Genomic DNA, 21064 nt, shown 5'->3' on the forward strand with positions numbered 1-21064 from the left:
TGTAGTAATTGGAATACAAATCAAAGTGAACATCATTGCTCATGTTATCTCTGTATTTTAGAAAGACTATTTTTAAAGCATTTTTTTTAAAGATCTACTCTAAAAGCCAGCTAGTAAACTGACTCTCTAAGTTAGGGGGAGGGGGTAGTCAACAGCCTTGCAAAAAGTCTCCTTGCAACCCCTGTTTCTGGGAGCAAAACCTTGGCTCTGTTTTCTTCAGTGAAGAGGGAAGGAAACATTCTCTGTTTGGCTGTGTGTTGGTGTGTGATATGCACAGAATGTTTTGCCAGGTGTGTGAGTGAGACAAAATATGTGACAAACACACTTGGCCCTTCTGCTAGCTATTATTCAGAAAGATGAAATACAGCAGCATGAGAAAGCTAGGGAATATTAATAATCTGCTTCCTAGGCAGTGGGTGTTGTCCTAACACCGATTATGGAGTTGAATTCATCACCTCGTAGATAGGAACGACAGATGATGCAATTTGGCTTTTCCTTCATTCAGTATCTTAGCTTGCAGCCAGAAGAAGTCAGTTATACATTTTCCTGTCTTTGTTCCCCATTTCACACGTGCTCTGGGAAGCAGTTGTTATACTTTCCTTTCATGGTATAGCATGGTGCGTGGGCTTCTTTAAGTCCATAGTGAGAATTTTAATCAGTTCTGGCCAGTGATGACTGTCTCTCTCCAGATGCATCTCTTATACAGACTTCGTTTTTATTCCTCTCTAGTGTTAGGGAGAACACGAGGTGGTACAGAGATTCTCCCTGTTACAGAGCATATCCGCTCAAGTTGTAACACTAGCAGGAAAGACATAAAATGCTTCCTGTTCTCTTCCTGCAAAGTGGCCTGTTTTCCCTCCTCTCTTTCCTGTAGAATGGTAATGATATCTTTCTTTGACACCAGTATTTTGGTGATTTCATACACTCTAGTGCTCTCCTCCTCATCCCCAAGAATACTTAGCATTTTATCATTTCCACTTTGCACTTGTTCTGCTTGGTCTGAACAAAAGAAGCCAGTCAGGGACAGTGGCTGTTTTACCTTCTTGTGCATCCCTAAAGATGCCCGGTGTCCCTCAGCCCCACTTTTGTGTGTCCCACCAAATGAGCATGTGAAAGAGCTTGAAATAAAATTCTTAATGTCAGTAATTTTTATCTCCTTTGACTCCCTCTGTATCATTCAGAAACCTCTATGTGACATACAATCCACTGAAATATCTGCTCCCCAAATCATATTGATTTACTTGATATATTGTTTTTACTAAACCAAGATGTTGTTTAAGCCTATTACAGTCACAGATACATATTAAATGGGGTTCCCAGCCTAACTGGAGATTGGCCATACAAAGAAATAACTAGAATGTACGGTAATATGACAAGGGCTGCAAGAGGGGGCAGATACTAAACTATATAGGACTTCAATGGTGGTAATAGGACATTCTGGCTGCTGTCACAAGGAATGCTTCACAGAGGAGGTGGATTTTGAGCTCAGCTCTTATCAGTGGAGGGAATTTCAATGAATAAGAATTGGGAGGGGGTTTTAGGAAGAGAGAACAGCTTAAACAAAAATGCAGAGGTATGACAATGTTAGGTATATTCTTGGGAGAAAGGCTAGTACATCTTGGAGCCTCTAAATGATCATTTAGATTAAAAGACTGGAAAGTTAAGTAAGAATTAGATTGTAGGTGATTTCGAATGCATGGAGTATGACATGATTAGATAGAAAGAGTTAGGTTAAGGCTTCCCTATATAGGGAGACCAGTTGCCTGCTATTGATGTGTTGAGGGTCAGACCTGAGGCTTGGAAGATGTAGGTGGTCAGGGAAAGAAGGAGATAGATGTTCAATGTTCTAGAAGCAGAAGTAACAAAATGTGAGGCCCAATCAAATAGAAAAATAGCAGCCTGAGACAAAAGAGACTGGAAGCTGTGCTCTGCTGGGCAGGACTGGCTGGGAGAGTTTATTTAATGTGTGTACATCTTGGGGCACTGGGGGGCTGTTTTGAGAGATGAGGGCCCTAACTGCATTTCTTCACTTCTTATGTATGTTTTTGCACTTTGTATTTCTGAAGTTAGGATGCTTCTTACCACCTATGTGTACATTTAATGTGGAAGTTTTTGTTGAAAAGCAATAGTTAGTAAATTAGTGGTGCATACTGCAATTGATGGCACCTTGTCTTCAAATAACTGAAGTATAAAATGTATATTATTATTGTATTAGTTTTTCTTTTCAAACTACAAATTATTCTATACTCATTGCAATTAAGCCTAACAATCCACTAAACATAAATTACATTTAAATATTAAAACCACAACAAATATCATTCATCCAATAGCTACATTGCCCAAAGTAAAGTATCACAGGGAGAATAAATCATCTGCCAGAGCTTTGGGCAGATTATGAATGTATTCATCAAATGCTTACTGAGCAGCTTTTATGAGAAATTCACTCTTTTAAGTGCTAGAGGGATACAAAAATAAATGACAAAAGAATTCTGTCTTGGAGTGGGAGTGTGAGAGGTGAGCTCATAATTTACTCAGGAGGGAAAGACAGGTACATATGATTTTAACAAGGCAAATTGTGACTCATCATGAGAGAGAACCCCAAGAGGTATTTTGGATGCTCTGGGGAGGTGATGCTCATATCTGCTTGGAGATATCGCGCAAGGCTTCATTAATGATGTAGCATTTAAGATGGGCTTGGCACAATGAGCAGCTGGAGGGCAAACTATGACTACTAAGAATAATGATTACTGGCAGTACTTATTGAACAATTACTATGTGTTGAGTACAGTTGTGTTTTACTTGGTGATGATATTGGTGGTGTATAGTATAATTGGTCCCATTTCATAACTGAAGACTGTGAAGCACAGATTAATTCACTTGATCAGAGATCTAAGAACTCGAGTTGAACCAGTTTGCTTTACTCCCTTCACAAGCATTATTTATATAAGGGGAAACACACAGGAATATGCAGCTGTAAAAAGAGGCTGGACAGAGGTTGGGGAGGTGCTACAAACCATGTGAAGGAGTCTGAAATTTATTCTGTAGCTGAAATGATGGCATTCTCTGGATTTGTAGCACTATGGCACCACCTTTTTGGTGTGCATAATGTCATTGGATTATAATGGCCTTTAGAAATATGGTACCAGGGGAGTGTAGTTTGTGTGTCAAATCACAGCATTCTACAGTGATCTTTTAGAACGCTTAATTTTTTATAATACTTTACATTTTTAAAGACTTTTTCATTTTCTATGTAATTTATTTGATCCTCATAATGATGTGGCATTTCTCCCTGCATTGGGTACTTGGAGAAATGCACCCCAAATTGGCACTGACTTTGCCAAAGCCCCAGGGCTGGTAGGTGGTAGAGCGAGGGAAGGAAACAACAGCTGGAGCCTACCTAGACCATTGCTCCTCTCTTTACTCAATGCTCTATGTCTTTCACTGGTTTTATCTCAACCCTTCTTTACAATTGGAGGTGTAAATGGATGTGCACATGGTAATGGAGAGGTTTGCTCAACACTGGAAATCAGTACTTCTAAGTAGAATTTTTGCCTGACAAGAGAAGTGGACCCTTCTCTGACTGACACTGGCAGGACCACATGGTCAAGTGCTTGCCTGGGGTGGTAGTAGCTTCTGTATTTTTCCATTATTGAAGAGGGAGCAGTCCTAACTGGCTTCCTCTGGAAACTCAGTGTCCAGAATTGATGGCAATTTCCCCAGGCTTCTGTTTTGGGAGCTAGGCCAGCTGTTAAACTCTTAAGTTAAATCATTCATTACACAGCCCTTTTACTCTAGCACCTCCCCTGGTCTCAGTTTATTAGGAAAATACAATGTTCACAATGTTTGACTAAATAGAAAGTATCACTGATTCTGAATTCAGCATAATTCTTTGTCATATATTTGTACATAAAATTTCAATACTTGTTATTTCAGACCTTCCACTGTGTTTTGAGTAAATATCTAGACCAAAATAAGGACCTGCTCTTTTGCAAAGATTTTATTGTATTTATTCCATTACCATTTAACCTGTTTATATCCCTTTCCCCCTGCAATCACCATACTGTTGTCCATGTTCATTCGTCCTTTTTTCCTTTTTGCTCAATCTCTCCACCCCCTAATCCACCCACCAATAGCAGTCAGCCTGCTCTCTATGAGTCTGTCTGTATTTTGCTTATTAGTTCAGTTTGGTCATTTGATTCCACATATGAGTGAAATCATGTGGTATTTGTCTTTCTCTGACTGGATTATTTCATTTAGTGTTCTTCAGATCCATCCATGCTATCACAAAGGGTAAATTTTCCTTCTTTTTTATGACTGAGTAGTATTCCACTCTATAAATGTCACATAGTTGTTCCATCCGCTCATCTACTGATGGGCATTTGGGCTGCTTCCATATCTTGGAGACTGTAAATAATGCTACAATAAACATAGGAGTGCTTATGTTCTTTCTAATTAGTGTTTTGGGTTTCTCTGGATATATTTCTAGAAGTGGGATTGCTGGGTTAAAAGGCAAATCCATTTTTAATTTTTGAGGTACCTCCATACTGCTTTCTACAGGGGTTTCAATAGTCTGCATTCCCACCAACAGTACAAAAGTGTCCCCTTTTCTCCATGTCCTCACCAGTTTGTTGATATTGATGAGAGCCATTCTGACCAGTATGAGATGATATCTCATTGTGGTGAACAAAGTTGGAGGAATCATGCCATTTGATATCAAACTATACTATAAGGCCATAGTAATCAAAATAGCATGGTACTGGCATTAAACAAACACATAATGGAACAGAATAGAGAACCAAGAAAAAACCCCCACATCTTTATAATCAAATAATATTTGATAGAGGGAGCAAATACATATAATGGACTAAAGATAGTTCATTCAATAAATGGTGTTGGGAAAATTGGACAGATATGTGCAGAAAAATGAAAGTAGACCACCTTTTTACACCATGCACAGGGATAAATTCAAAATAGATCAAAGACTGAAATGTTAGACCTGAAACTATAAAAATCTTAGAAGAAAACATAGACAGCAAATTCTTGGACATTGTTCATAGCAATTTTTTATCAGATATATCTCCCCAGGCAAGGGAAATGAAGAAATTAACAAATAGGACTACATCAAACTAAAAAGATTTTGCCCATTAAAGGAGACCACCAACAAAATCAAAAGACAACCCATAATGGGTGGACATATTCACCAATACATTGGACAAGGAGTTAATATCCAAAATTTATAATAAACTAACAAAATTCAATACCACCCCCCCCAAACAATCCAATTAAAACAATGGGCAAAGGGCCTGAATACACACTTCTCCGAAGAGGACATACAGATGGCCAATAGACATATGAAAAGATACTCAACATCACTAATCATCAGAGAAATGCAAATTAAAATCACTTATTCTTGAGATTGACAGCACATTCCAAATTTATCAGTGCCTCTAAATAGAAAGAAGAATGGATATTGTGTGATTTTTGTAGGGATGATGTGACAAATTACCACAAATTTAATATTTTAAAAACAGAATTTTTTTCCTCTCATAGTTCTAGAGTTTAGAAATCTGAAATTGTGGTATCAGCAGGGCCATGCTCCCTCTGAGACTCTGGGTAGAATCCTTCCTTGCTTCTCCCAAGCTTCTTGGGGTGATCACTGATCCTTGGTGTTTCTTGGTTTTTGCCTGCAAGGCTTCCAATCCCAAATCTGCCTCTGTCATCACCCTGTGTTATTCCTGTGTATCTGTCTTCAACATGGCACTTTCCTCTTCTTATAAGGATGCCAGTCATAAAATTGGATTAGGGCCCACGACAAGACCTCGCCTTGATTACATCTGCAAAAAGCCTATTTAAGTAAGGTCAGGCTCATAGGTACCAAGGTTTATGACTTCAGTAAATTTGGGGGGAGTTATAATTCAAGCCTTAACAAATAGAAACCAATAATGGGCACTATTCCTTTTATTATGGTTAACTATCTACAGATTGTATTACTTTATCTAGATTGGAAACTTTTTAGGGGTATGAGGAAGGTCAGTGTGATCTGGATGTGGTATGGCATGAAGTCAAAGGATCTACTAGAACATTCAGGACCTCAAACAACAGGCTAAGTAAGGAGTTTAGATTTTATTCGAAGACCAGGGAAAAATCACCTGGATCTCAGGTGGGTGTTTTGTTGTTCCAATTACTTAACACAGAATTCCAGTCCCAAACAAGTTTCTTGCTTTTTAAGAAGTAACTTTGTGAAGTCCTGAAGCCCTTCCGAATTCTGTGGGGTGGCACTGCCCAGACACATTGAGCAACTTAAGCAAAAGCTGACCAGCGAGGGTGACGCAGGGTGTTAGCTAAGGGAAGTGGAGGGAGCACTGACTGTCACTTGTTTACCTTAAATTTGATAAAAGACTTACATGTTGAAATGGAACTCGGTGTACAGGGTGAGGAGAGTAAAGGCAATAAATGACTAATGAGAAAGAATGAAGCTGTTAAGAACTGCCTTTTTAGAAACAGTGGATTTCAATAGGACAAATCAATGCCCTTGATTTCTGTAAAAATTAGTGGCCCATAATTGTTTTACTCTCCTTTATTATACTATTTTGTGGAGACTTCAGCAGTCTTTTCAGAGGAGAAATTTTACTTGGTTGGAAGAAAATCATGAGGAAATATGAAATAATTACCTAAAAGAATGAAAAAAATCCCATTAAGAAGAATCAGTGGGTATAAACAAACACCAAATATACAGTGGATAGATGAATAATTCTCATCAGTAAGCATAAACAGAAGTATGAAGACCTACAACGTCATAAGATGTTATTATCAACAAATGTGATTGGCTTTTAAAAATTATTTGTGAATTATTGGTATTTTTAAAGTTGACCAAATAATATATGAATGTGTGCTTATTGTAAAGGTTCAAAGCATATATAACATAATTTTTTAAAGTCTCCCTTTACACTCCTCCCCTTCTACAACTCCTTCTCCAGAAGTAAACACTATTAAAAGGTTGATATATATATACATATATATCTGTGAGGTCTTTTTTTATGTGTACACATGTTAGTGTGCATATATATGTGATCTTTCTTTAAGAAGAAAACATAAATGGGATCATGTTATGTGCATTGTTCTTCTACCTTTTCCCCTACTCTGTTTTAAAGTTCTTTATGCATTAACTGTTTATTTTAGATTTTCCAATGGGTGCAGAGTACATTAAATTAAATTATTATAGCTTTAGCCACTTCTGAATTGATATACATTTAAAACTTCCATTTTTCACAATTACAGAGAGTGCCACAGGAACATTCTGTGCTGTTCTCTGCCCATGTAGGAGTACATTTGGAGGGTAAATTCTTAAGAGTAGACTTCCTGGCATGCATGTTTTAAATTTCAGTACGGTCAAATTACCCTACTAATGAAGTTTAATTGATTTATATGTCTACAAAGTGCGAAGAGCCCATTTACTTCTAACTTTTCCACCACTGGAAATCACTAATTTTTATTTTTTGTTTATTTGGTGGACAAAAATCAGTGTCTAACATTTTAGTTGAAATTTTACTTTTCTTCTTACTAATATGTTTGAATATCCTTTAACAAATGTATTGATTTGTATTTCTTTTAAATTATCTTTTCATAAATTTGCTCATTTAAAAACACTTTTATGTAAAGTATAATTTTAAGAACTCTTTATGTATGTTAGCCTTTAATCAATTGTCACAAATAGTTTCTTGCTCTCTTCTAGTTAACTTTAACCTATGTGCAAAGAGCGCTCACTGAATGAAGTTTTTAATCTTTATTTTGCTAAGCACCTCTACATATTTATGTATTGTTAGAAAAACCATTCCTAACCTAATCTTACTAAAATATTCTATATTTACTGCTGTATCTTACATATTTAAAATTATTTTGACATCTATCTCTGTAACATAAAACAGTTCTCTTAGGATGCAAATGTACTTCAGTTCAGTTAAATGCTTTTTACCTTTGTCTTAATAAATTCATAGAAAGTGATTGCTTTAAAATAGTTTTAGACATATTCAGAATTAGAGATCCTTTGTCTACTGATTACACTCATTACTTTGTGTTTATGCTTAAAGAGAATTTTTAATATTAGGATTTTTAGCCCTTCAAAAGAGAGCCATGTTTGCTGAAATCAAGGTTCTTATTAGTGGTGTGGTGCCTTCCTGTAGAGGGACTAAGTAGGATACTGTTCTTTGTACAGTGTTTGTTAATTCAATTTTTATTTTGTAACTCAAGGAAACTATGTAATATGAGGAAGAACATACTATAAAGCAATTAAAAGCAGAACTGCTGTGGCTGAAGTCAGGGCTCAAAATCTCAGAATCCTCCTCCCATGCCTTCTTCTTTGTCCTCCTCTTCCCTTCTTCTCCAGGTAACTCAAAGGATCTCCTTACAGTCTGAGGAGTGCAGTTTTAATATTACTGTGGACTGTCTTCTAAAGACTCGAACTTCTCTGCACCTATGGAGCATTTTGTATAGTCCATTGAGAAGTCCATTAACAAAGGTCCTTTTAAAAACCTATCCACATCCAGATCATCTCCAAGTGACAGATATACTACTGTACTTTATATCTTCAACATGGACCTTCTTAGAGATACCTCTTTCATATGCCCTTCATGCTCAGGGTACTCTCTCTAAATCCAAAGTAGATTGAAAAGTAGAATTTTAAAAAATAGATATCATTTATTTATTTTTAGAGATAGGTGAGGGGAGGGAGAAAGAAGGGAGAGAAATATCACTGTGTGGTTGCCTCTTGCACACCCCCTACTGGGGACCTGGCTTGCAACCCAGGAATTCCTGACCGGGAATTGAACCAGTGACCCTTTGGTTTGCAGGCTGGAACTCAATCCACTGAGCCACACCAGTCAAGGCCTAATTTTAAAAAATTCAGTTAATGAAGATTCTGTGTGATAAGTGAACCAAATGAAAGTATCAAGACATTTACTTTTACATTTAAAGAAGGTTTGAAATTATCTTACTAAGTAGATTCACAAAAAAGTCATCTAGATAATCTGCTTAAGACTTCAGATGAATTCAGTAGCTTAATCTCTTGGATGATATTGTAATGTATGCATAGCTTCATGATTTGACTGGATGGAACTATAATAGTTTAGAAAATTGTTTCCTGGTACTTGTGTTAACAACATAATGGATATGATGTATTATTAACTATTATTTATATTAGGTTTAAAGTTTTGTGTGCATGCCTGCTGTTTTAAATATGTATGTCACAACTCTAAGCTAACATTTGGTTTGCATCCACTTTGGGATTTCTAATACAGGGACTCCATGGCTCCCCCACACCCCCTTTCCTGAGCTGGTTATTTTCCAGAGCCAGTCCTGGTTGTAGGGTTTTAATGTATTCTTTTCTGAAAGGCCACTCCTCTAGGGGGAATGCTCTGAGAATCCCAACAATCTACACTTCATGGGGAAGATGGAAGCACCCATCCATCAGACCAGTCACTCAAACGAAGTGAGGAATAAGACAAAGCCGTTGTCACCGTTAGTGGGCGCTCATACATGAGAGTAACCTTATCAAATTAAATTTACTTTATATAAAATCAAATATAAAATATTCAAATATTATCTGTATGACTTTAACCCATCTTCTACATCAGTCTGGGTAGCTAAATAAAGGCTTGCAAATAAAGGCAAGAAGCCAAAATAAACAGAATAAGCAAACCAAAGCCATAAAGTTCTATAACATTCCAGGAAACCAAATAAAGTCTTCTTATGCAAATAAAGAAAAATAACTTAAAATAAAATGGACAAAAAAAACCCTCAACAACAATTAAAATCAGAAGGACACAGAGGAATCCTCCTTATTTTTTTGAGTAACCACTTCCTCCCCTGTCTACCCTCGTGAATACATGAGTCAGGCTAATGGTAATCCAGGCTCTGACGATGCTTTGCAAGCATACCTTGGTAAACAATAGCAGATTTTCACATGCATTCTTGCCTTTAGACTACTTTGTGGTGAGTGAGAGCATCCTTGCTGTATGTACACACATTTGGTAATGGATAGGGCAGTTTATAGAGAGTTCAAGTCGTTTTCTTTAAAGTTTTTCCTTTTGAATTCTTATTACTTAAAACAGAACTCCATAATAATACCTCACTTTGTACCAAGTGATAAGTGTGGACTATTTTATCTAAAGAACATGTCAACTATAAAGCGCTGTTAACTCAGAAGATTTTACTATTTTTACATTTGGCAGGTTCTGCTTGAGCTGAGTTTACCTTGACTTCCATTTTCGTTCAAAGACTCTCTAACTCTTTTAAATTCTACTATTAACCCTCAAAATGAGTTTGAAAATCATACTTTACTTTTTAGATGATCTGAAACTTCTTTTTGAATTTTGTTTTGATGCTTCCTTCTACTTACATCGCTTGCTCCTCCTCTGAAAACAGTGCTCTTAAAACTACATGTCCCCAACCCCAACCAAGAAAAGCACCTGGATCTTGAGTACTTCATGATAGTGCCTCTGGCCCATATGAACACACAAGGACAACTGGCAACATTCTTGTGCCACCGTGGTTTGCCTGCTGCCTTCCTGCCCTCTCTGTCCCTCCCTGGGGACCACTTGCTGATGCTGCAGCGAAGTCCACTCTAGAATATGGCCAACTCTGTGCCCTAAATGTGCTGGTCTTCTCCTCCCCTTGTTCCTTGTAAAGATGGTGGATAATTTTAACCAGGACAAAGTAGTTAAAGGACAACCAGGAGAATGCTGAATGGTTACAGACCAAGTGGCACATATAATGTCTTTCAGATGAACATTAATGAGCTACAGTGTACTTTGGGGAAAGTACATTACAAGGACTTCATGAGAGAACATTATGATCAGACCCTGTAATTCTTGCTTATATTCACGAGAACTGAATGTTCGCACACCCTGGCTTTTACATTGCACTGCTCGTATTAAATAGGAAAATGGATGGGAAACAAATGGCAGAACTAGGGGAAGTTTTTCTTTCTTCCTTTAGAAAAAAAAAGGGCAGATGGTGTTTTGAACACAACTTGCCATAGAACATGTACGCATAAGAGTTCTGGCTGTTTGAAGAGGGAAAAATAAGTTGATTCTTTTTTGATAGTGAAAAGTAGCTTTAGGTTCAAAGGGAAAGAAAAAATACTGCAAAAGGGGAGTGAACTGCAAGATAGGGTTTCTGTAACAAGTACCTCAAACCACAGAAGTCACATGGGCTCTTTCTGCTTTTCTACTTCTGATTACTTGTCAGAGGGTTTTACTTTTAGCTTCCCCCATCGTGCAAGGCCACTCAGCCATGTACCAGCTGGAGTAATCTTTATTCACAATGTCTTTGCAAAGGCTCATGCAACAGAGCAGCAATGGCAATCTGGTGGACTACTGCACTGGTCCGGCATATAGCTCTTACCCCACACTCACTGGCAACTTTTCCATGGATGATAACAGAAGGCTTCAAATGCTGGCTGACACTGTGGCTACTTTGCCTCGGGGACGAAAGCAGGTATGATTGCTATTTTGTAACTTTTAGAGTGTTCATGTTCTGATGAGAGCAGAGTGATATGTTTGTTGGACTTCATACTGAAACGTTATTTCAGAGGCTTCTAAGAGTAGGAGTGAGGAAGGAGGTGAGGAGCCCAGCCAATACTGGTGTACTAGCTTGAAAATTTAAGACCATAACAAAACTTTGTCATGGCAAAACTTAAAAGAAGATTGCTTTTCTCATTTGTGGAGGTGTTCAGATAAAACAAAAACGATTAAGCACATCAAACTTGAAGCCCAATTTGAGAATTCTTAATTTCCCCCCTGTGTGTGTCCCACTGATTCTTTCCCTGTTAGCCTCACTCCCAGTCACAGATAGTCATTTCAGTTCATCATCAAATGAGAGCACATTTTTTTGAGGACAAGTTTTGTGGAGTAGGTCATCTTCAGCTTTGAGGCACGGGCACAAGGCTTTTATTGGTTAAGTAAGTGCCAGATTGAACACCAGCTCAGTCACTTAATAACAGAGGGATCTTGAGCAAGTAACTTGCCTCTTTAAGATTCAGATTTCTTTTTTTCCACAGTGAAGATAATAATAGAACCACCCTATGGGGGTCTTCTGCAACTTAAGTGGGGAAACATATAGTGCTTAACACAGAGACTGAAATATAGTATATGCTCTATAATTATGTTATTATTTTTATTTTTACTGCAAAGTATTTCCCTAGTGAGAGAAACACATTTGGAAAAGTCCATGTCTAACTGAATTTGTGATTTTTTTTATTCTTTGACTTGCAGTTTCAAAAAAAATTAAAACCATAACACCCCTTCAGTTATATAACCTACTATAATATCCCAAGTGCATATCTAAATTTAGATATAGCAGTTGTACAGAAAATGCTTGAATTATTGAAAAGCATAATATTTTGACCTTAAACGTCGCAAGTGCATCACATGCTCACTCACTTCAGCCTTCTAATTTCAGGATGAGAGAGCTGGAGCAGTGGCATCACTTATCTCAGTGATGTCCATGGCTGGTTCCTTGGGGTTTTTCACACTGATGACAACAAGGACATCATTTGTCCTGCTTTCAATTATCAGTCTTTTCAATCGCAAAATGTTTTTATGATATTAAGTTTAATTTAATGATGAGTGTGTCCATTGATTTACTACCTGTCTGGAAACAAAACAACTCTGGGAAGTACTGAAATCTTTATTCAGTTTTCAGATGAAGAATTGATGAAGTATAGGAGGTACAAAGATGAGAAGAATGTTTCCTGTCCTTATTGGGTTTACGGTGAAGTAGGCAGAGTGAATAGGTGCTGTGCAAAGTGAAAGTATAAATGCGTGAATCAAACTATGTGCTTTTGAATATAGCCTTGAAGGAGAAATATTCCAGATATTGGATATTCCAGAATGAGGGAATAATTAATGTTGAAGCACAGATCTTGGGACCTTTAAGGAATGTTTAGGTAATGGCACGTTATTGGGTCAGGAGGACCCAGTGTCTGTATGAGAGGTGAAGGGAGACCTCAGAGCTGGGCGGCTGCACAAAAACACATGGACATTCCCTCTAGGAAGCAGTGACTTGAGCAGCACAGGGAGCCACTGAATGTGTTTGAGCAGGAAAGGGATTTAGGAAACTTATTCTAGAAATGTGGTCTGTCCGTAAGTGGGTGGATACTAGTGGTAAGAGAGCAACTTTTGCACTAGTTAGAGAAAGGGAAAATGCAGGGGATGGAGAGGAGGCACAAAGTCTTGAACACTGAAGGCAGTGAAGACAGAGGAGTGACATCTGGTCTTTAAGGCTGAGCGAAGCTAGCATGAACTGAAGAAAGACCATCGGGGGAGGTGGTTGGAAGAAGATAATGAATGACAGGGATTTAAGCATATGAAATGCACCCAAGTATGTGTGTCTGTTCATGTGGGTGTAATATATATGCTTACACACATACACACACACATTCCAACACCAATTAATTTATTTGTCTCATCTCTGTTCTCATCTTTTCTAGGTCTTCTCTTCTCCCCTTTTCTGTTCTTTTCCATGGTAGATGCTTCCTAATCAATAGCTTTTTCTTACAGCTGTGGGGATTACTTAAAGAAAATAAAAGCAAAACAAAACTTCATGTACACAATACTTCTGATTCTATACAACTGTCATCAGTGAGACTTGGTGCAAGTCTATCTAAACATTTCACAGTTTTGCAAAAGGGTGTGCATTTCCTTGAACTGGTTTTTAGAGACTAATCACCCATTTGGCACTGACTGAATTGCAGGCAATGAGATCTCTGTGAGGCCACGGGCAGGTGTCTCTCTGCCCATTGTTATTTTCATCCCTTTCAGGGTTGACATCAACAATTCATAGTTCTCAATATTGTTGGCTTTGGTTTCTGCAAAGCTGCATCTCGTTAGCCTGTAGTTTCAGATTAATCTTCAGAATCATTTGGGTGTTACACTCAGAATTGCTTAAAAATAGATTTCTGTGTGTGCATATTATCTTAGCACTTGTATTTGTAGGAGGTGACAGACAACCTAGTGCAGTTCCTATTTCTGAACATAGTTTTAGAAAAAATACCTGCAAAGGAAAACACTGTAGGAAGGAGACTGGAGAGCATAAGGATAGTCTAGAAATGTTGTGATGCCCCAGGATTAGGGTTGCTCTTCCAAACAGTTTTTACCAAATGCTGTCGTAAGGCCAGGGACCTGAAAGGGAAGAAGCTTAAATGTAAATTAGTGCTATCATGCACTGAATCTCTTGGCCTGATTTTCTTTTGGTTATCAAATTACAGTTGATCCTTGAACAATGTGGGGTTTAGGGGTGCTAACACTTGAATATCAGCATATAAATTTTGACTCCCCCAAATCTTAAGTATTAATAGCCTACTATTGATGGGAAGCCTTAGTGAGACCATAAACAGTTGATGAACACATATGCTGATGTAAGTTATATGTGTTATATAGTGTACTCTTACAATAAAGTAAGCTAGAAAAAAAAGAAAGTATTAAGAAACTCATAAGAAAGAAAAAATATGTTTACAGTATTTTTTTTAAAAAATTCACATATAAGTGGACCTGCACAGTTCAAACCCATCTTGTTTAACTGCATTACTAAACACACAATTTCTGGAAGGGGAATTTTATTTCCAACTTCAGATACGAGATGTTGTGCTCAACTCTGTAATGCGAGTATTTCTGGGATGGGCTCTACCCTTGGAGCTTTCATATTATTTGTGGCTGCACACTCATTTGTTACCAAACGCCCAAGTCCCCCTAACTACGACAAGGTATTTTGCTCATTTAATGATAAATCCTTTTTGGTAGAAAACTGTTATTTTCACCACAAAAGAATTTGAAAACTATTCTCTAATCCATATTTTTGCACGCCGGGAGTCAAGCTCTGACAGTTCTTCCTGAAAAAGAGGTTTGCGAGCCCAAATGAGACTTCCCTGGGAAGCCGTGACCCTCTTTGGTTTCCTTAGGGGCAATTGCAAGTCAAGCAATTGAGTTCAGTGCCTTTATTTTGCTATATCTTCAAATCAACTGTGCAGTCTTGCTAGCTTAAGAATCCTCATGTAAAAGGAAAAAGAAAGAAAGCCATATTCATGGAGGAACTGGGGAGAGTGAGGCAGGGGACTGGAAAGGGAGCAGAGCACAAGGTATTGGAAGTGTAAATAAAAACAAAAAACCTCATCTGTGAAGAAGTAACTACTCTCTCTCTCTTCCCCCAACACTTTCAGGAAATGAGTACACAGAGTGGGTACCAGGAAGTAACAATCTGTTTTACTTAACATCAGGAGAATCTACAGTACTGACCTTTGAGCTCCTCTGAGCCTGGCAGACTGAGCTACAGGTCATCCCTCTTTCGCAAACTGACAGCTAAAACGTTTGGTCTTGGTTTCCCACTAAAAAAGGGCATTGTGAATCTCTGGATAGCAGGAACAATTACATCTTGAATATAAATGCCTGATTTTTAAGTCATCTGACTAAAACTGAAAGAAAAGGGATCATAAACTCAACACAGGCATCTTTATATTAGTGTCTAGCAAGAGGTTAAAGAGCTCTGTGTACTGAACAGTTGCAAGTGATTTGCCAAATTGCAAAACCTAGCTTTCTCATATTAGCTAATGTGTAATAAAAGACAGCTGTTGCCAGCATATGCTGTTCATTGCACACCAGTTCCTCATTCATGAGTTTTGGTGCCATCACTACAACCCTGAGAAAAAATGAGAAAGGATTCAGAAAGGCTGTCTGGGAGTAGAGACTCCACTAGTTAGATCCTAGAACAGGATTGCTTCTGTTAGGGAAAAGGCTGCAGGGAAGAGTTTTCCTAAAGTTTAAGACCTTTGATAAGACCTTAGACATACTTCTTTTCACTCAGGCAGATAGTCTTGTGTGTGAACAAGGTTGATCCCTGAGCACATTCCTTTCCACATCACCTCAGTCTGACAGCCCTGATCAAAAGCAAGTAGGCTTTGTGTCAAGATGTGGCACGTGTCAGGGAATTTGATGGAGACTAATTTATTTAAATAGTTTTTTATTTAATGGTTAGGTGCCTGAAACAGGCTCATTGCTTATCTGGAATGGAAACTAATTTATAATTTGACTTAGTCCGATTTTTTTGTGTGTCACTGATAACCCAAATTAGTCAGCCCATAGGAACTGACTGTCTGCTATGCCTCTCACATTGTGCTAAGCAAATATTTTCATTTTCACAAGTCAATTAGCTATATAGGAAAGGTAGCAGGAAAGAGGTGGGGAGATTCCTTCTTTATACCATGTTTCTACTTGTCTTGTGGATTTAAAAGATTTTAGATTTGATCTTTCTAAAATGATTTTTGTTTTAGAAGGCAGGTTGAGGGTGGACCAGCTGAACTCTTGAGGTTCCCATCAATGCTATGACTAATCTGATGAATATTGATAGCAAGAGTTATATTTTCCAATATAAACCTTAGTTATGGTTACAGGTAATTGGATATGACCTACCTAAGTACCTTACAATCTGAAATAAAAATAGAAGCCGAGGATATAAATAATGAAAAAAATTAAGAAAATGAGAGTAACAATATAAAGGAAAGATTGAGAATGCTTGGGAATATCAAGTTTCTTGCTGTGTTCCACCAGAAGTTGGCCTACTACCTAACTGAATGGTCTCCATTCTTTTTATTGACACTTCTCAGTACAAAATCAGGCTGAAATAAACAATATAAGTTGTAGGTCTTCCACAGTCAGTCCTTATAAGTTAAAAACAAATAGTTTTTTGCAACTCTAGAGAATCTTTTTGGGTCTCAGCTTTCCTATCACAGTCTTCAGGATAATATAAATGATTTGATGTTCAGAACTGAAAGAAAAGAAAATGTAATTAATTTGTATTATCTCAGTAGGAAGAGACCAGCTCTCCATTACATTAACTTGACTGACCAAGAGCAAATTCTGAAATCTGAGCCATCCCAGAGAATTTGTCAGAATGTAGGCATTTGGTACTGGGTAATTCAAATTCCTTATAGTGATGCAGGTTTCTCTCCTTACAAAAGCCTTAACAAGGATTTGTTTTGTGCATTACTCTCTTCTATGTGTTTTTCTTCTTCCAGTTTTCATCCTCTACTTATTTTATTTATATTCATCTAGACTTACTATGCAGTGATCTGCTGACATTTTATGTATTAAGTTGACAGTTAAACATCAGGGATCAGCTAGTAGCATAAGCTTATATTTGTGTCCCCTGGACTAGCACTTGAGAAAGGCTAATTCATATTTGTTAATTCCTAAACAAATAAATGAAATACACACAAAAACACACTTTAATCACTTAGAAGAACACATAAAAACACAATGCAACCTTTTGTTAACTTTTACTCAACTTATAATGGTTGATTGATTATATTTTGGAATTTTATGTTTACATGATCTTTTTCCAAAACATGGAGCAAGGGTGATATTTTTTATGTCATTTATACCATTTGGAGGTTCCTTTCCTTTCTTGGCTAGAAACCTCACTGCACTCTTCCTACATTATCACAAAAATACATCATAAACAGAATTCAGGGTTTAAGTGTTTGGTTTTACTTGAGTTGTATTGCTTTATTGGTAAGTATTGCTATTCTTTAGAGATATTTTTTAACCTGCTTTAAAAAGTAACATGTTCAAGTAAGTCTTATAATAAACACAATTATTTCATCAGCATCTCCAAAAACTCTTAAGTATTTGGGTTTTATATGCCATTCCATGGGTGTTATTTTTCTTTGGATTTCAGTGTGATTATAAATTGCTATGGTTAATCCCTCAGAGGCTATTTTTAATACAGATTAGATATGAAGTTCTTTTGGGAAGCTTTGGAGTTTTGCCACATTACCTTAACTCTTGCCACAGTGTATTATTATCAGAGCCCCTTTTAATCTTTTAAACAGAACACTTGAACTTCCCTTTGCCAGCTCTCCTTTGCTATCACTAAAGAATGGGAACTACTGCCTTTACCTTCTTTGAGCTGGGCCAAAGGTGATAAAGAACAAAGTTCTTTGTGAGTTAGAACATTCGCAGATGTGTTTTAAGGACCTTTTGATAACTGTTTGCTTGTTGTATTTTTCAGCTTGCTTTGTCGCGATCAAGTTCTTTAGGTGACTTTTCCTGGTCTCAAAGGTAAAGAGATTCATTTATTTTTTTGGTCTCTCACCAAGATATGTAGGAACACAGTTCTCCAGACTTAGTGATAACACACACACACACACACACACACACACACACACACACAGAGTTACAGTACCACAATTTACATAAATGTCAGCTATTTTAAATTGTGACAGTTTTAAAAATAAGTATGTGACAAATGTGATACGTTGATCTCCATGCATAGTTTTTTATTACATTTTTTATTTTTTATTACAGAAAGCTTATTACTGTGGAAAAGCAGGATAATGGAACATTTGGATTTGAAATTCAGGTGGGCAGTTTTCAAATTTTCCAGACTTTTAATGAAGACAGTGGCACTAGTAGTATCATGATATTTGCAAAGAAAGAAGGAAATCAGGATCGGGGGATGATGGAGACTGATTTTCATTTTATGTGCGGTTGTTTTGGTAGTTCTTTATTGTTTTTGGTACCACCAAGGAAAGAAGACATTGAAACATATAAATAAAATAAAGGCTCCTGAGACTTGCTCAACTTTATTCTTAGTGGCTCCAGTCTTCCTGTAAGTCAGACTAATCAGAAATGCTTGATAACAGCCTGGCCTTAAATAAAAGAGTGAAATACTCTTTATAGAAGTGCATTTTGTATATTTTCATTCCTGATATGTTTGCACAATCATTTTTTATACTGCAGCCAGATTCTAAATCTGTACTTTGATATTCAAGAACCACTTGAAAGCATATGTATTTGTATATAAAGGCTGCATGCATTCTCATATAGCTCCTATTACATTTCAAAAATACTGAAGATTTTATTTTATGAGAAATTTGTACTTTTTATCAATGATGGCACTTTATAATTATTATTTGAAACACTTAAGAACATTGCTTTACTTGCATGTTTTAGGAAATTTGGAAAACAGCTATAGGTTTCTATGTAATAGCCTAATAATTTCATTTCTTACTTGCTGTCTGCTTTTTAATGTCCATGTTTGTAAAGATGGTGAGTTAGGTCAAAGGAAATCTAGTGCAATGAATTGCAACAGTAGTAGCTTAGGTATTAACCATTTTTTTCCATTATACTTTTGTGTTTCTTTTAGATGTATTTTGCACAATCCTATTTTTTTTATTGCATATCATCTCTCAGGTCTTAGCTTTGGTGCTGCTTTCAGAAAACATAACTATCAGCCCCACAATTGGAAAGCCAGTGTGTATTTTAAGATAAGGAACAGGAAGCTGCTAAGTAAAAATGCTTTATAAATAAAGAAACAAACTGGAACTGTATCTTCAAAGAACAGGGAGAAGGCCATAGGAGAAAAGAAGATACCTTCTGCTTTCTGAACTCTTCTACTTTCAAATTTGGGGAAATGTGTGATTCTTCCATCAGGGTTTAAAAGCATAGTACTTAGTCCCCATTCACACAAAACACTCCCTGTTCCATTGTAGAGACTGTACTTTTTGTGACTGCTTCTTTTTAAGTGAGAATTATGCACAAAGATATGCAGCCATTGCTACTAAAAATAGGATCAGTGACTACTCACATACTCTTATTTAAAGTGACAAATTAAGATTTTTTCTCACCCTTCTATGATATGTCACTGCTCCTCTGTGTTTCTCCTCATACCATAAACACTTATTCTACCTGGAGCAAGAGTCAAAGCTATCATTAGTAGGTCACAGGTGACAGCACCATGAGCCTTCATACCACAACATGAGCTAATGGCTTCACCTCTGAACTGGAGCATGCATATTGTCTCTGATGCAGGAACCCACTCCTCTGCACATTCCTTTTTGGTACACACTTTCCATTCCCAGGTCCGTACCATATCTCATCTCTAGTACTTATAAGATTTGCATAGTCATTGAACAGAGAAAATGTGGGAACTTTTGGAAGACTGGATAGAACCTCATGTGCCCATATCGTGCACCCATTTTTAACAACTGTTTGAGTCCTGGTCTACCAAGTGAAGGACTTGTTGGAAACGAACAAGTCCACTTTCCTCTCTGGTTTTCTGTGGGTGCTACTCATATGCTGCTAGTGAGGATCATATAATGTAATAGAAACACAGACTCTAGATTCAGGCACACCTGAGGTTTTTTTTTTTCCCTCCGTGCTTGCCTTATGGGTTTTTTTTTAGGAATTTCAAATTAAATAACACATACAAAATATTTAGTAATGTGCCTGGTACTAATAGAAGATCAGCAAATGACAAGTATTAGAATGACTGTCATTGGGCATGAGAAAGGGCACTGTGACTTTTGTGTCTCTAAGGACTGTTTTGTCATTAAAAGTGAGAACAGAAGAGAGAGAGAGAGAGAGAGAGAGGTTGGGATTTAATTTACTATTTCTTTCTTCTTTCTATAACATTGGGACCTCTGCCTTTACTTCCCTATCTCTAACCCAGGAATTTTAAGCTGCCAGCAAACGTATGCAGGTTCCAACGACATAAATCAACATCTCCACTTCACAGTACTCACTTTGCTCACTGGACATAGACGGGAGGTTCTCACTGCTAATAGAGTTGTTATAACAGTGGTTTCTCAACATGATGACTGTTACAGCTTTGGTTCATGTACCACATAAACTAGGCCACCCTCCCATCTCTGGAAAGGTCTAGGCTGTGGCAAGAAGGGTCCGTGACAGAAAAACTGTTCAGGGTCTCTGACAGAGATGGAAAATATAGTACATGCTCTTTAAAGTTCCATTTTACCTTAAGATATGGGGATTCTAAATGCCTTCTTGAGTGAATAGAAATCCCATGCAAGTTAACAGAGTCAAATTCCTAGAAGTTGCTTGCACATGACTGACTTCTGGTTCTAGAACTTGCAATTCTGGTAAATAAGGAGGAATGGCCATAGGACATTAATTTCTCCATAAGGAGGCAGTACTGGAATGTGGTTTAATTTTAGGAGTCAGATGTTGAAAAGATTTACTCAAACTAGAATGGTAATCTTGAGTCTAAATGGAAC

General features: G+C 37.3%; 1 protein-coding gene across 5 annotated transcripts in view; it reads left to right on the top strand.

The window, feature by feature from the left end:
• LOC123813229 (cytohesin 1 interacting protein) overlaps positions 1-21064 on the top strand; it is a 63897-nt gene that overhangs the window by 26334 nt on the left and 16499 nt on the right. For 3 of the 5 annotated variants that reach the window (XM_045830234.1, XM_045830252.1, XM_045830243.1), the window contains exons 3-5: positions 11334-11493; positions 18058-18107; positions 18354-18408. In XM_045830234.1, the coding sequence (XP_045686190.1) occupies positions 11338-11493; positions 18058-18107; positions 18354-18408 (261 nt within the window). In that variant the 5' untranslated portion in view covers positions 11334-11337. Of the gene's footprint in view, positions 1-11255; positions 11494-18057; positions 18108-18353; positions 18409-21064 lie in introns of those variants that run through there. The other 2 variants (XM_045830227.1, XM_045830261.1) reach the window with 2 other exon arrangements.

Source organism: Phyllostomus hastatus, unplaced genomic scaffold (assembly GCF_019186645.2).
Source record: "Phyllostomus hastatus isolate PE091 unplaced genomic scaffold, TTU_PhHast_1.1 phas_contig_1, whole genome shotgun sequence".
Classification (NCBI taxonomy): Eukaryota; Metazoa; Chordata; class Mammalia; order Chiroptera; family Phyllostomidae; genus Phyllostomus; species Phyllostomus hastatus.